The 16,540-nt window shown below is 38.0% G+C and overlaps 1 protein-coding gene across 1 annotated transcript in view; it reads left to right on the forward strand.

Annotated features, from left to right (window-relative positions):
* Positions 1-16,540, forward strand: part of UBR3 (ubiquitin protein ligase E3 component n-recognin 3) — a 171,110-nt gene that overhangs the window by 61,553 nt on the left and 93,017 nt on the right. The window contains exons 19-23 of the mRNA XM_034786048.1: positions 3,210-3,351; positions 9,900-10,004; positions 13,709-13,882; positions 14,162-14,194; positions 15,391-15,851. Of these exons, the coding sequence (XP_034641939.1) occupies positions 3,210-3,351; positions 9,900-10,004; positions 13,709-13,882; positions 14,162-14,194; positions 15,391-15,851 (915 nt within the window). The remainder of the gene's footprint in view (positions 1-3,209; positions 3,352-9,899; positions 10,005-13,708; positions 13,883-14,161; positions 14,195-15,390; positions 15,852-16,540) is intronic.

Raw genomic sequence — 16,540 nt, forward strand, 5'->3', positions numbered from 1 at the left:
AGAAGTTATCTGCACTGTTCACACAAGTACGAGGCATCTCTGCTCACTTTGGCTAAACAGAAATGTGTCCCTTTGCAAAATCAAACACTGATAAATAAGAGAGCATAACACTGTATGATTTCTAGAGCTGATATAGGGCAATTTGTTCAGCAGAGTGATGTAAGCTTCGTTATGATTGTATCATCCATGACTTTTAGGAATAACATGATGCAATTCATATCATGTATGACGCAATACCAGCTTCAGATTGCATCATTCATTGTTTTGCCTAAAAAGCAAGTACTGTCCAAACCCGGTCATAGATTTATTCATAGATCCAGTCAAAGATGTATTTTAGTCATTTCTGGTTTAAATTGAGATCCCTTCCCTTTATAACTCACTTATCCTCCGCCATTCCCAAGTCAAGGGTCGTATATACTGACCAAATATCATATCTTGAAAACTAGAGCCAATCAACAATTTTAAGCATCATTTTCATTCTCAGTGACCCAGAATTAGTAAAGTTTGACTACATTTATTTCAGAAGCATTTTGGCTGTAGAGCCAGTGTAATTTTAGAATTGCTGCATTTGAAAAGAAAAAATGCAGGTCACTTTCATTTGCACAGTGGTTGCTTGGTATATGAGTTTTGATGGAGGTTAGTTTCAGAAAGAGAGAATATGAGCCTTCTTTACTTTTACTGGTTTAATTCAGCGTCTGGGCTTGCCTATTCCTTCCAGCCTGTCCCAGACCAGGTGCGAGAAATCTACTAGTTCATTTGCTCATTTTGTTCCATTCTCCGTACTTTTGCTCTCTACATTACTGCTTTAATTCAGCCATCCTTTTCCTCTTCCTCAGCTCTAACACCAGTTTCTTCCTCTTTTATTAGAATCTCTACTCCAACCAAGTTCTGCTCTTGTGCAGGGCAAGGGGACTGCAGGGACCAATTTGTGGCTTCTGAATTCACAGCCATCCAGCTGCTCGCAAATTAGAACTAGTATGCCAGTTGAGAATTGGGCTGAGCTCTGCCATGTCCCTCCCTTCCCTGTAATGCCCGCTTCCTTAGTGGACTTTGTCTAGACTGCTCCTCTTGTGAAATCCAACAGGATTCTGTTCTAGCTCCCCTGTTCTTTTCAGTCTGTTGCCGGCACACAGTGCCCGAGGACAGCAACAGCGGGGTTCGTTGCTCGGTGTGCTTCGCGCCAATAAACACACCAGGGGTGGAGAAACAAACAAAGTTTATTTGGGATCCCAAAACGGTGCAAGGAGACTGGCAAGTCTCAAATCAAGCACACTAACAGGAACAGTTTTTCTTCTTTTATACATTTTGCAGTTAAGCATCACCCCCCCCCCATTTCCCCTCCTTTCCTCCCTCCCCTTCTACCCCCCTCTTCCCTGGTAACAGTTACTAAGCAAATAACAATTATATTTAAGCAGTTAAGTCATTCTTGGCAGCTATAAGCCCAGCTTGTTAGTAACTTCTTTAAACCGTTATCTTGTCCTTTTTCCCTTCAGCCAGAAACATGCAGGCCTCATTATTACTGCTTGATACCGGTGTGAGCAGGGGGTTGCACACAGATAACTGGTTGCTTACATATTCCAATTGCACCTGGCTTTTGAGGTTGATTAGAGTTTAAACATGGAAGAAGTTTGGTTCATATAGGCCTAGTGCAGGAAGGCTTCATTGACACTTAGTGGCCTTCCACCCTCCCGAGTTACCTAGGGTTATGGCTAGTGACACCAACAAGTCTGCCTTTTCTCCCTGTCCTCGTCACCTTTTCACCATTGACCTAGTGTGCTAAAAATAGAGTATAAATGCAGCAGCTTGAGCCACAGGTTGGCTAGCCACTCTGAGTACTTGCCCTTAGTTACTACTCTTGCTCTGATATTCAACTGTATGTACTTTACCCTGAATTGTGCTCCTCCACTACTTCTGTGTTTACAGACATGCCTGTCACCACCTACATAAGACTACCAGTGTGTAGCTATGCCTCAAATTGTCTCAGCAGAAATTTTCATCCATGCCTTCATGTCTGATCTTGAAAACTGCAAGGCTTTTCTATGAGGCTTTCCCAGATTTCAGATGTCCAGATGCAGGCACATGCAGAATTCTGCTGCTGGCTTTTTCATTCAAACAAAGTCACATGACCCCATCAGCTGATTAAATTCTGCAATGATAAAGAGACACAGTAGCAAAGGGAGAGAAATTACAAGGTGTAAGCAAAGGAGAAATTGTATGGTTTCAGGAGAGATTTGGGAAAAAATTAAAAAATACAGGGAGGATGTTCCATACCTCAATGAATAATTTAATTTTACAAGGTGTTAAATATACCGTGTGTATTAAAAATACTTTTTCTAGCTTTTTTAAACACACAAAAACATTGTCCTGTTGTATCATCTTGTCTATAGATAAGTATATGTTTGACTCAAGCAACAAGAATCATAATTTTCTGAGGAATAAGTGGCTGAGAGGAACTGGGCCATAAACTAGCATATTCTGAAAAATTGATGCTTATACAGTACATAAAAATATAATTTGTGCAGTATTGGAACATTGTGTATCTTGGTTTCATGATAATATTGGTTTTTATCGGGTTCTGAGGGAAGAGACCAAGGCCAAAATTTGCAAATATAGAAACCTAAAGTCAAATCTGATTTTTCAGAAGTGCTGAGGGAACACAGCTCCCACTGAAGATAATTCAGATTTAAATAATGAGTATTACAGATGCTCAGTACCTCTAAATATAGTAGTCTAACTTTCAGAAGTCAAAAGCAGGTGCCTTACTTTTGACACACAAGTTAGAAAACTTTGGTCCATGCTAATATATATTATAATTATAGCCATATGGAAAAACAGATTTTGCTGAGGTGAAGACATTTCTGCAAATTGTTGTTCTTTTACAATCCTTGGAAGACTGAAACAAGCATTCTTGAATCCATTGCAATTGATTTGTACATGTCCATTCTCCTCACGATTCAAGAGGGGATTTACACCGGCACTGGCTCCCAGTAATAATAATGAGTGACCTTTGTCAATCCATTGCTCATAAAAGAGCGATGGACACCCAAGTTTGAAAAATATTATGTAACATAAATAATATTGCTTTGAAACTGTCAGTACCCTAAGACATAAGTAACCTGTATATTTTGATTTTGTGCGGTCTATAATAGAGCTATTATTTTAGTTCTGATTAGTGAAGCATTTAATTTTAGTCATGTTTATTTTAACAGTTTAAAGCAGAGTGGAAAATTCCCTGGAAACCCCTGGCCTCCCTACAAGAAACGAACACCACTGCATCCAAGCTATAAAGGTCTCATGAAGCTTTTGCACTGTAAAACCTTGCACATTGTACTGTTCACACTTCTTTACAAGGTACAGTTGTAGTTCTGAATAATGAGAAAAAACTAGTTTTTATTTTCTCATCTTAAAATAAGAGTGCTTAAAATTAAGTAGATTTCTTACACTTGATTTACAGTGTTCAGGTTCATATGTATGTAAATATTGATACTTTTGTACTTTAGAGAAAAAATTCATTTGTTTTTGATTAATGAATGATTGTTTATTAATTAAACTAAGGTCAAGTTGTAACATCAGAATACAGCATTTTCTACTTTTAAAATTTTTCATTTTCCTCGTTGAGTTTTTTTTAGTAGCTCCTATTTTAAAATGAAGTGGAATATAAATGCATGAATTCAAAGACGTACATTATTTAAATTTGTTCAGTAATTTATTTTATGACCATGTTCATGTTCTATGATTTTTGTGTTTGTCACTGTCTGTTATATATTATATATGTTTCTTAGCAGTCAGGTATCCTAATAGCACCACCTGTTGTTAAGGTTGCCTGACACTTTAGTGCCCCATTAGCGTTTTCATTTGTTTATGGCTTTGCCTAACTTTTATCATTTAGGCTGAAATTTTACATGTCGTGTGTGCCTCATGCTGAATTTATTTGGAAAATTTTCAGCTAAAACAGTTCAGACATTTCTAAGTATGAGGCTAGGAAAAATACATTGTCATGCCCATGATTTAAAAAAATAAATAAATCTGGCAATCTTTTCTTTTAGTACCCCCCATCCTTTGAGCAGGGACTTGAAATTTATCAAGGAGGTGTCAGGGATGTGCCTTTTGGCATCCCTATGAAAATACGTCCACATTTGGCCAAGTTATACGCCTTTGAAAAATCACAGTTCACATCTGCTCAGTAGATACTTGGTAAATGTTGGCAGCTAAAGCCTCTAAAGATTTCATTCACATTGAGCATGATCCCTAGGGGTGATCAGCACTTTCCCTGCAGGTGCAGGTCCAGGCACTGGAACTGAGAGCTTGTATCTCCTGTATTCTCATTGCCTTTCCTTGCTGATATCCAGGCAGTGTAGAAGTTGCCCTATAGGAATGCAGAAGGGACAAGAACAGACCACGGTGGTGGAGAGTAGATTGGGACATAGAGCCTGTTGGGGTGGAAACTGGGACCGGAAACTGGTAGGAACAGGAGAGGAAAACCGGGACTGCAAGCTGGGATGCGGGGACTGGAATGACTGGTCAAAGGGACTGGGAGCAGTGAGGGTCATGAGAGACAAAGATTGGATCAGGAGCCAGAGGAGGTTAGGACTGGAAAAAAGTGGGGTGGGAGTAGGAGGTTAGGGTTGGGGAACCAGAACTGAGGGGAAGCCAGAGAACAGGGGGAGAACTGGGTAAAGAAACCGGGACAAGGAGCGCGTGGGTGGGGAAGACAGAGATTGGATGAGGAGCCTCGGGAGGGAGACTGGGACTAATAGCCAGTGTAGATGTGTGGAGGGGAAGTAGTGACGAGACAGATCAGATGAGGACCTGGGCAGAAGTCTAAAGATTGGGGACAAGGGGGAAAATGAGAATGGCTGGGCAGGGAAAATGGTACTAGGGCAGAACTGAAGCAGGATGATTGGATGGGGAGAGAAGAGGGGGAGACTTGAACTGGCTGGGCCAGGAGACTGGGATAATAAGCTTGAAAAGTGGAGACTGGGAATGGATAGGCAAGAATAGGACTGGGACACAGATCAAGGGTTGGGGAAGATGGGTGGACAGGGACAGCTTGAAGGAGGGGATGAGACAGAAGGGTCATGTTTAGGGAGCATGGGTAGAAGACGACACTCCTTTTCAGATCCTGGAGTGGAACCCAAAATTTTTGAGTCTCGCACTCTTCTCTTGCCAGCAAATAACTATGAAACCTGTAGTCAAGGTGTGTGTTTCATCCTCCTCTGGTGCTGGTCTATATGGAGGATGACAACTTACTACTGCTATCAAGTTACTCCATTAGCTCAAGTAATAGAGGTCTGTGCGGTAGATCTAAAAGTTCCAACCCATCTCTTGTCTAAGGCCTGATGCTTCAGATTGGAAACTTTTGGACAACACAACTATCCACACCTGTTTTTCCTTTGTGATCTTTTTAAATAATGTTAAGGCTAGTTTCATAGTCCTCTATTTCAGTAGATTTGAACACTTTGAATGCTTTTGCTGTTCAGAGGCTCTGCACTGTCTTTAAGGAATGCATCACCCCAAACTGCTTTGTTCGCAACTGTTGCCATTGGTGGGTTCCCTGTCTTGTCCCACCGTGAAGCTCTCAAGAATCTAAAAGGAAATACTTCATTATGAGAAATTTAAACTCTCAGTGTACTTTTCTAATCAGAATATACAAATTTACTTCTGCTAGGAATATAGGAACTAAGCAACGATTGTTTCCAAGGTTTGACGTAAGGGGTCTCTACGTGAGGTTTTTTGTACATTTATGAGCTCTTGTGATTTAAGACAGCATTTATGTCGTTTGACCTTTTTGAGATCACAAAAAATCAAGTATACACATGACTGCTTTGGGAAGTATTGTATAATCTGCCTTTTGTTTCTGAATGGCATAATAGCTCATGATTATGTTTCAGTCTTCATGCTAATGCTGTCTTGAATGCAGTTCTCTCAAGACCTATTCACAGTGAGGTTAAACTATGTTTGCTGAATACATTTAAAACTGTTCAAACATCATTTAGCTAGCTAGACCAGACTGGGTGCAGAACAGTTCTTGTTATAAAAAATATTAAAATGGCATTCTGGCGGAACTCAGGGCTATAAATGTTTATAAAATAATCTGGCCCATTCACAACTAAACTGTCTTTAAAACTTGTTTTAAACTTTATTGCAACAAAATCTGTTTGAGCTTAGTATAGACAGGCTTCTAGTTTACCTTCTCCTCCACCTTTTCTTGTAAATTGGGGGTTCTTACAACTGTTCTTCCCTTTGATTGAAAAAGTTCGCCAGAGGGGAGGACTTTCTGAATTTCCTCGTCTAAACTCTGTTGGCTGTGACTCTAATAATTCTCCCTCTTCAGGGGATGAGAAATGGTGTTGTTTTTTTAAGAATTCTTTTTTCCCGAATTGATAAGAGTGAAAGCTTAAGCTATCTCTTTAATTAATTAATTAATAATTAATTAATTCTATTTATTTTGAGAAGCTTTGTTGGGCTGCTTTTTTATGTATCTCTGAAGTCTTTTGAATATGCTCCTCATCAGGGAAAAGTGAAGTTGGCTGGTACTCTCCTTGGACCTTCTGGAAATTGCATTAGTCTGTATGCTCTTAAAAAGAGTGTCAGCTGGATTTACTAATCCTGCTTATTCTCTTAGGGTCATAAATAGCTACTTCAAAACTGATCACAGTGAGGAAGAAGGATATAAATTGAAGCTCTCATTTACAGTCCTGGTAGATAAAGAGAATATTCCTGATGATCTGGACTCCTCTGATAAGATTATGAAACATGGACAAGGACCTTAGCAGCGGAGTGTGATGACTAATGTTTACCTGCGAAGAGGATGAGAAGCTGTTTGCCGGATGCTGAAAATCATGCTTAAACAGACTTAACGTTTTTCCAGGCTTACCTGACCTTTTGATTTGGTCATAATCCTAATGTACCCATAATGTTTGCCTGGAAAGAAAGAGTGAGGATTAGGGAACTATGTTTGTCTTTTCCATTTAAACAATATATTCACCTGAACATAATTAAGAAAAAGATTATCACCTCTTGCTGAACAAATGTACATAAAGTGCACTTGCTGAAGTTCTTCAAATTTCTCTGATAACGAAGTTGGTGCATTCCAGAGACAAACTTGCTCTTCAGTAGTCTCATTCTCTCAACACTCTTCACCATCAACTCAATTTGAATGATTGTGTACTTTAGCAGAGGTTTTTAAGTAAGAGACCAAAGTCAGCACAAATGTGGGAGCTGATCTGGAAAACAAGTCTGTGCTTCAAAAAATGAGCTCAGATCCTCAGATTGGTCTTGACACTTATCTAGCTTCTTATAATGGTGTCCATCACTGAAACTTCTGAATACCTCTCTGAGATAACCAAGATCATAATAGGCTAGTGGCCTAATTTTCCTCCATATTTCATCCAAGGCAGTTGGGCTTTTTTTGTTTGTTTGCATTTATTTATTGTTTCCCCTAGTTCTATTTGCTACCTCCTCTTTCCCCCTTTTTTCTTTGCTCTGTTTAGCTGGAACTGTGGGAAAGCCAAGTCAAATAATGAGCTTTTCACTTCAATTTGAAGACAGTGAAATTTGTGGTCATTCATATCTCCTTAGGTAATGAGTTCTTAGGAATTGGTCCTGTTGCCAAGAAAGCTCTGCCTTCTGCTCTCATGAGCTTTCCCTTTGAGTTTGACATCTTTGTTGTTCCTGGTTAATATAACTGTCAAGGGAGGCCTCTTCAAAAGGAAAATACTTTCTGAGGTATCTTGTGTTAATTCCATGGGGAGCCTGGAAAGTTAACCCAGAGACCTTGCCCTTCAGCCCAATTTCTGTGGGGAGCCAGTATAATGAGTGGAGCACCAGGATAATATGTTTTTGGTGGATGGTGTGGCTGAGGATGTGAGCTATTGAATGGTGGGCTAATGGAAGCTTTATTGTAATATTGGACTGCTCATGCCTAGTGAATTTTAATAGTCTCAGCCTGGAGCTCACAAAGCTTTGGATCACTTTGATAACTTGAGGCTCAGTCTTCTGGCTAGTGGAAGATGGAAGAAAAGTAATATTTGGTGCTGTTACTCTGTGTGTTCAGCAACAATGAGAAATCCAGAACGACCCTTTTGCTGCAGACTGCTCGTAGGAGGTAGTGATGTGTAGGCAAAGGAGCCAGTCTGTTGTGTGACCAGTTGTCTTGTGTGGAAATAACTTGCATAAGACCCATCGTTAACAGTGGCTTGGAGATTTTGCGCAATAGTATCAAGGTGTTATCTATACTGATGTCGAAGCATTCAAGAAAAATGAGGTACAGTAGCAGACTCCTCTAGCGTGTCATTTCAGCATTTCCAGCAGTGCTTCTGAGAAGCCTTTGCTGTCTGTAGTTGAATAGAGTTTCTAGGATTGTCTGTTGATTTGCAGATGAGGTGGATAGTCTTGTTTTTCTAGTGGAGCCTTTCCTGCACGTGAGGACTGGCTGGGAGTAGAATCTCTGCTCTACCCTCATTTAATGCATTCAGAGGGTATGGTGAATGAGTAATAGGGAGTGAAGTGTGAGCCAGTATTGGGTTTGTAATGTCATGCTAACCATGTCTTAATAAAAAGAAACCAAGATGGGGTTCTCATCTTCTAGGGTTCTGATAGATCAAGGGTCAACAAGTCAATAGTCAGACTCTCAGCACTGTGAGTGCATGATCTCAATTAACAACTGCATGAGTTGTTCTCATCTCATTGCTATAAGCTGAGCATGCGTGAGTGACAAAGGCATCTGGTGGGTTGTTTTTTTGTTTTGTTTTCTGTATAACCTTACATTTTTGATGTTTTATTTTTTCTTACTATCACTGGGAGTTTGGATGGGTGCATGGTAGTAGGCAGAAAATGCATTTTAATGGGAGCAGAATAACTTCCTGTCTGTGGTACTTTATTTGCACTAAGCTGTGGGAAAGGCTCTTGCTGGCAGAGTTCTGTCTCTGAGTACTGAACAGTAAGGTAGGAGCCAGGTACTATGCCTTCCTTAGTTTTTCGTTTTCCCTTTTTTCCCCTCTTCGCCCCCTTTTCTTTGTAAACTTGAGGAGTTTTAGCCTTCATAGGCTTCTGCTGGAAGGAGTTTTTGGACTGTAGGAGGGGGAAAAAGGAAAACAGTCATTCTCTGTTTACATTTAAATGTCCTTCCAGCAGACTCATTCAGGGAAGTTAAGAGGACTTGAGATACCTACTTGGAGATCCCAAATCTTTTGTTTTTATAGCCTTTCAGGAGTCAGGCAAACTGGGAGATGGATACTGGGTTGGAGTCTAGAAACTATGTAGAGTTTTCTCTTGAGGAAAAGAATGGCGTTTAAGTTGTTGGGGTGCTTCAGAGTAAACATCCCAGTAAGATGAATAGGGCAGTTGACCTATCTGAGAGCTATTGTTTCAGACTGTCATTCCTTGTAGATGCAGTAGGATAGCACTAAATCAGTTCACATTGGCAGTCTTCCTTCACGATTCTAAGAGCAAGAAACTTGTATTTAAAATCAGAGCTTAAATTCTGAATGAAAGAATTGGACAACAGAAGTGTTGATGTGGCATAGTGTCTGTCTAACTGCTCTTTTTAATACATTCCCACTCAGGTTTCCACTCTCAATAGGTATGGCTCCTGAGAGTATGCAAAGAAAAAGGTTTGGTATTTTCAAGCAGGTGTCTCAAATCCATCTATTTTCTCTGAAGAGCTTACTTGGAAGGGCATTCAGGTGTAAGTGGAAAAAGGCTCATGTTCTGGGGCAGCAAATCTTACGCGAACCCCTTATCTGCCATCAAAAGAAAATCATGGTTACCTTCTTTATCTTTCAGTTTAGGTTACAGACCTCTTCCATCAGTTTCTTTGGCAGCTGTCTTTGCACTTTTCATATGAGGGTCTCAAAATGCTCATTTTCTGAGTTACAAATATAAATTTTTCCCCCTAGATATTGATGGATCATCAAAATTTGTCAGAACATGTCCTTTGCATGGTTTTGTATTTGATTGAATTGGGACTAGAAGATTCACCAGAGCAGGAGTCTGATGAAGAAGTAAGTGTTAAATGTCATTATTTTTTTGCTTTTTAATAAGGAAAGTATTATTTATATATGATCTTTAAACAATAAAATTAAGAAGCTGTAGGCATGATTTTAAAACCAGATTTAATCATGAGAATTTTAAAATTTGATTAGGGATACAGGATTGTCATTTTATCATATAACCAGGGATCAGTTTGAGGCTTCTTAATATTTCTGTCTCAGGTTACAGCAAGGCAGACAGTTAAGTGGCTTTATTATTTGTTGATGTGACTGTGATTGAACATTGCCAAATTGCTGAAATTAGCTGGTGTTGGAATTAGTTCTCTCTTGTTTCCTCCTATTTTAAACAGGTCTTCATGAAACAATGTCATTTTAGTAGTCTAACCTGAAGACTTGGCACCTAATCATACAGTCCATACTTGTATGCAATTACAATTGGATTTACATGTGTAAGCTAGGTTTACAAGATGGGGCTCTTGGTCCAATATTTTTTTTTGGATTTCAGGACCCTTCCTTAAGATTTGGGCTATTTCCTGGGAAAATTATCTTGAGAAAATAAATAATAGCTAGTTAATAAACTTTCTTCAGGAGTGTTTTGCTTAACTTTTGTTTTAAATTAATATGTGTTTTTTGAATATCATAAGGTAGCATACAGTGGTGAAAATTAAATTAAAATCTTGTAGTGCATATGCTGGAATGGTCTGTGTAATGTCATAACATGAGTGGTGCAGTGGCTTTGGCTGATATTTAGTAAATTATTGCTTGAAGATGTTTACAGAAAATGAACTGACTATAAAGCTCACTTAAAGAATAGCTTTCAAGTACCTCTTTGCCTGTTCTCAACTTGATATATTGGTTATCATATTGGTCTTCTCACTTTCAGTATTCTTACACATTACAAAAATTATAGAAAATATTAAAGTTGCAAAAATTATCAAATGAATTCACAACAACAGGTCTGCAAAGGTGTGTCACAACCACAAGGTCAAACTCTTATTAAGGTTTGGGCTTTTTAATGATGAAAAGAGGTTTTTAAATCCTATCTGTATGCACCAAAAAAACCCTTAAACAACGAGATATTCAGAGAATTCATGGCGATCAATAATATTCTGCTAGCTAAAAACAAACAAAAACTCCTACTTGTTCTATGAAGCTAGAGTAGGTCTGTCTAATTGCACAATATTAATCTTCACACCAACGCTTAGTCACCAACTGAAGGCTACACAAATGAAGCATGTAGTAAAGATACCTTTTTTTTTTTTAGTAGTTTTAAAATTGAGTATCCCACGTCTGGGAGGATTCTTTACAGGGAGGATATCGTAATGGTAGGCTGAGAGCCATTCGGGTTGTTCCACATGGTCAGGTCCCTGTACCTGCACAGAGTCCATTGGCCTCAGTGAGACCATGTGGATGGAAAAAGTAACGTGCAGGATCAGGGGCCAAGGTAAAATTTCCATTTTCCATGGACTTCTGAAAAAGTTAGAATCAAATTATTTACTTTAAAATGCTTCTATAACTCCCAGTGGCTGGAAGTTGAAGCTTAACAAGTTCAGACTGGAAGTGAAGTGCCTTTTTTTTAGCATTAAGGGTCGTTTATCGTTGAAACTACTTAACAAGGGATATGGTGGATTCTCCATCACCTGAAATCTTTAAATCAAGATTGGTTGTCTGTCTTAAAGACAGACTGTAGTTCAATCACAAGTTATTGGGCTTGATACAGCAGTTTCCTAGGTGTAATTCTATGGCTTATTTTATGCAGGTAGTTAGACTAGCTAACCACAATGATCTCTCTGCCTTTAAAGTACATGAATATCTGAGAGCAGAATTTGGCCCCAGACATTACATAAAGGAAGCAAAATCTTAAGTGTTTTTGTTAATGAATTTAACAACAAATTTTATTCCCAGAACCATACTGTTCCATTATTTAATGTAATATGCAAACAAGGAAATAAATGAAGTGAAGCTATATTTTGGATAGCTTAATAAGAAACATCATATGAAAAAGGAGAAAGCACTTAGGACAGAAACTCTACTTTTAAAAACTGTTTTTAAAATGGAGATAAAGTGGTGGTGGATGAGAGGAAGTTACCATTCCTCAAATTTACTTGACAGCATTACAGTTCCAGAACAACAGTTATCTTAAACCATCACACAGTTTTTGTATAGGTGAACAACCCATTTAGAAAAATACTGAAAACAGCATCCAGTTTAGTGTGTTTAAGTGAGAAATTTTCATGGAGGAATCTCAGTAACTATTGGAGAAATCATTGTCCTTTACCCATGTAACTGTCAGCACTGAAAATACTGAGGTCATTAAACATTAGTACTGTAGATGACGATATCTAGAATACTGGTGAAAGGGACAATATTTGATAAAAATATATAATGGCAGCATAATGAAAGACTATTTGACCTATGCAGGGGTTCTCAAACTTCATTGCACCATAACCCCCTTCAGACAATAAAATTACTACATGATCCCAGGAGGGGGTATCAAAGCCTGAGCCAGCCCGAGCCCCCGGTGTGGGGACCAAAGCTTTAGTCCAAGGACTTCAGCTCCAGGCACAGGGCCTGTAACCTGAGTCATGATGCCCAGGGCTGACGCCCTCAGGCTTTGGTTCCAGACACCAGAAAGTCTAAGACAGCCCTGGCAACCCCATTAAAATGGGGTTGGGACCACTTTGGGGTCCCCACCCACAGTTTGAGAACTGCTGACCTAGAAAATATATATATATATATATATATATATATATATATATATATATATATATATATACATTTTNCCACAGTTTGAGAACTGCTGACCTAGAAAATATATATATATTATTTGTCAAAATGAAAAGCATTAGAAGGCAGCGATATACCATTATTTTGAAGAAAGCCATTGAATTTCACATTACCTTTTCCTGTAAGAACCTAGATAGATAGGTCTTGAATATATGTGGTTCTGTGTAGGTCAGCTAATCCGTGCCCCTAACTAGTGCAGGATTTTTCCTTACGATATATTTTTTTTCATTGCTTTATCCAGTTCTGTTTTATATGACTCAGGCACCTGGACTTCTGCTATTCTCCTTAGAACAGGAGTTCTCAAACTGGGGATCGGGATGCCTCAGGGGGTCATGAGGTTATTGCACAGTGGGTCGCGAGCTGTCAGCCTCCACCCGAAACCTCACTTTGCCTCCAGCATTTATAATGGTGTTAAATATATAAAAAGTGTTTTAAATTTATAAGGGGGGTCGCACTCAGAGGCTTGCTATGTGAAAGGGGTCACCACTACAAAAGTTTGAGAACCACTGCCTTAGAAGATTAGTTTACCCTATACTAGAGCTCACAGTTAGAAATTTTATCCCATTACTCTCAGTTCATACCACTTTTTTCTACCCTGAAGAATTCCTTTCCTCCTCATGAGTGCTCTTTTTATATACTTATAGATGCTTATATTTGAACAAAATATAATCTTTGTACATTTTTTGAGGTTCTCAGTCCAGCAGTCTGTCACTAGCATTTTTGAAGATCTGTATCATTTTTACCGAGGTACATATTCCAGTGTACAGTTCCCTTTTACTACAGAGATAATAATCAGCTTTGGTACAGTTCTAAAAGCAACATTATTTATCATAGTCTATAAAAGAAATATCTATCTAATATATATATAAAAAAATAAAATTTACACAAAGTTTTTTCCATTGATTTGTTTTTCATGGCTATTACTCTAGGATTCTGTTGGTGAACATGAACGTTGCCATGACAGTTGGTTTCCAGATAATAACTTGGTGTCTAACATGCGTCACTTTATTAACTATGTTCGAGTGAGAGTACCAGAGACTGCTCCAGAAGTAAAGAGAGAACCACCTGCAAGTACCAGCTCTGATGGTTTAGCTTCTTCCCAAGTAAGTGTAAAGAAATCCCAGGTTTTTTGCCTTCTGTAATAAGAATGCCAGAAAGATGCAACTAATATATTGATTTTTTTTTTTTTGAAGACCATTTAACTTACCTTAATATTGATTAGTTTTATAAGTTTCTCAGGAGTATTTTTCCTCACCAATACTCCTACATTATTTCTGTGGCAGGATTATTCCTAAAGTGTGGAAGTTATTTCAAAACATACCTTTTTCCAAATGACCGTTTTTAATTCCACCCTCTTTTTCCTCCCTGCCCCAACCTACCAGAGTCCAAGGCGGTCTAAGAGCCTTCAAAGAGAGGTAGATTTGTGTGCAGTTTGTATTCTAATGCCCTTAACTGGCAATATGGCTTTAACTATGCTCACCATAACTTCCAGTGAAATCCATTAATTTCTGAGACTTTTTTTATTTTGCAAGTACCTATGCATTTTGTCAGCCTCTCATTCTTAAATAATAGACTAATAGACTTGAATGACTTAGAATTTGACATAATTTGTTTTTTAAAATAATTTCCATCTATCAAAGGTATTAAATGGTTTTATTGCTGGCCTACTACTTGAGCAAATATGGGCTCACTATATATGTGCCTTTTTTGTTTGTTTTGTTTTTGCCACTGCAGATGGCAAACTAATGTTACTAACATATAATAATGTTCTGTTGTCTAGCTTCTCGTATCTGAATAATCTTACACTTTCTATATCACATTAATAAGTTATTTGAAATGATTAATGGCAAATTGGTTTGTTTTTGTGGAAGCAAAATTAATTTTTACAAACTGGAATCATAAAATATTTATAACCAGTATATAATCCAATCTTTGTTAATGTTTTTACGTAAGAACACCAGATTTAAAGAAAGCTACAGCAATGAAGTATAGTTTATATAGTAGGTATTTTTGTGTGTTAGCACAACATTTTTTTTTTTCCCAATAAAAACTGGCCATGATTTAAAACAACAACAACAAATGTGAGCACCTAAATAATTGGCTGCTGTTGGGTGCTCAGCTTTTCTGGAAAATGAGGACTAAGTTTTTGAAAAAATAGGATCCAAAAGTTAAGCTCCTAATGCCACATTTAGGCACTTAAAAAGTAACTGGATTCTCTATAGTTTTGATCACTCAACAGCTCACTGAGTTCAGTATCTTAATGTTAAATATGAAATTGATTATTTGCTGTTCAGCTAAATTATATATAGATATATATATATACTTTACATTTTCATACCTGGCTTTTTATATTTATGAGTATAATCAATATGTATAAAAGCATGTTGGACATGCAGGAGTATTTTGAATATAGAAATATTTTTAAATTATGGCAAAATAACTAATTGCTTGGGAAGAGGAAATTAAAGGCATAGGAATGGCTTCATTGTTTTTTCATTAGCTAGCTGTTGGAAGCTGAAAAGATGTTGCATATAGTTTTGCAAAATGATTATTGTTGATTCTTGTACTGCCTTTTATTAATCCACTACAAATAGCTCTTTCTTTTTTTAAGAATTCAGGGACAGCTCAAGTGTTCAGCTTGGTTGCAGAACGTAGAAAGAAATTTCAGGAAATTATCAATCGCAATAGCAGTGAAGCAAGTCAGGTAGTTCGTCCCAAGACATCAATGAAATGGTCAGCACCTGGTGCAACACCACAGCTAACCACAGCCATTCTGGAAATCAAAGAAAGCATATTGTCCCTGCTAATCAAACTTCATCATAAACTCTCAGGAAAACAAAATTCTTACTATCCTCCATGGTTTGATGATATGGAAGTTTTAATCCAACCAGAAATTCCTAAATATTCTCATGGTGATGGGATGACAGCAGTAGAAAGAATTTTATTGAAAGCTGCAGTACAAAGCAGATTGAATAAACGGATCATTGAAGAGATATGCAGAAAAGTGACTCCTCCTGTACCACCAAAAAAGATTAGTCCTGCAGAGAAGAAAACCTTGGATAAAGAGGAAAGGTAATATATTAAAAATAATATGGGGCACACTGGGGGGTGGTGGTATGTACCCCTGTCTGTCTGAGAAATTGATCTATCTCTTCGGCAGTAATCGCTAAACCAACAAATAATTTACCAAAAAATTTAAAATCTTAAATTATAACTCTAGTCTTCAACAGCCAGTCCTGCAAGCTGCCTGATTAAAGTGTGTGTTGAGTGTCATCAGCACCTTGCAGGATTGGGCCTTTACATGAAGAATTTCTTGGAGAAAAGTTTCCTGCTATGTGTATAACTAATGATAGTTAGTATATGTTCTTGTTTTTGTAACACTTGTCTTCCCTTTCTTAACTCTTCCCATTGTTCCTGGTCATCTCTTGTCATGTTATATGTGAGGTCTCTGGATTGGGGATCATGACTTTTGTCTGCATCAGTGGTTCTCAACCATTTTTGGTCCATGATCAAAAACATAGATTCTAGACATTCAGGGCTACAAAATAAAGAACTTCAAAGCAGACACCTTTTAATGTCTAGAACAGCTGTTACTATCTGAAGACTTTCTCTCCTTTCCTAGGCTTTGAGCCAGCTGTACTTTTGGGAGGATGGAAAGGGAGATAAATTCTCTACATTAGCAAAGACAAGGAAGAAACTGTTTCTCTGGCAGATAGATTTTTTTTAAATAAGGCAGTTTGAAGCTGACCATGGGCTTGCAA

This window comes from Trachemys scripta, chromosome 11, assembly GCF_013100865.1.
Source record: "Trachemys scripta elegans isolate TJP31775 chromosome 11, CAS_Tse_1.0, whole genome shotgun sequence".
Taxonomy (NCBI): Eukaryota; Metazoa; Chordata; order Testudines; family Emydidae; genus Trachemys; species Trachemys scripta.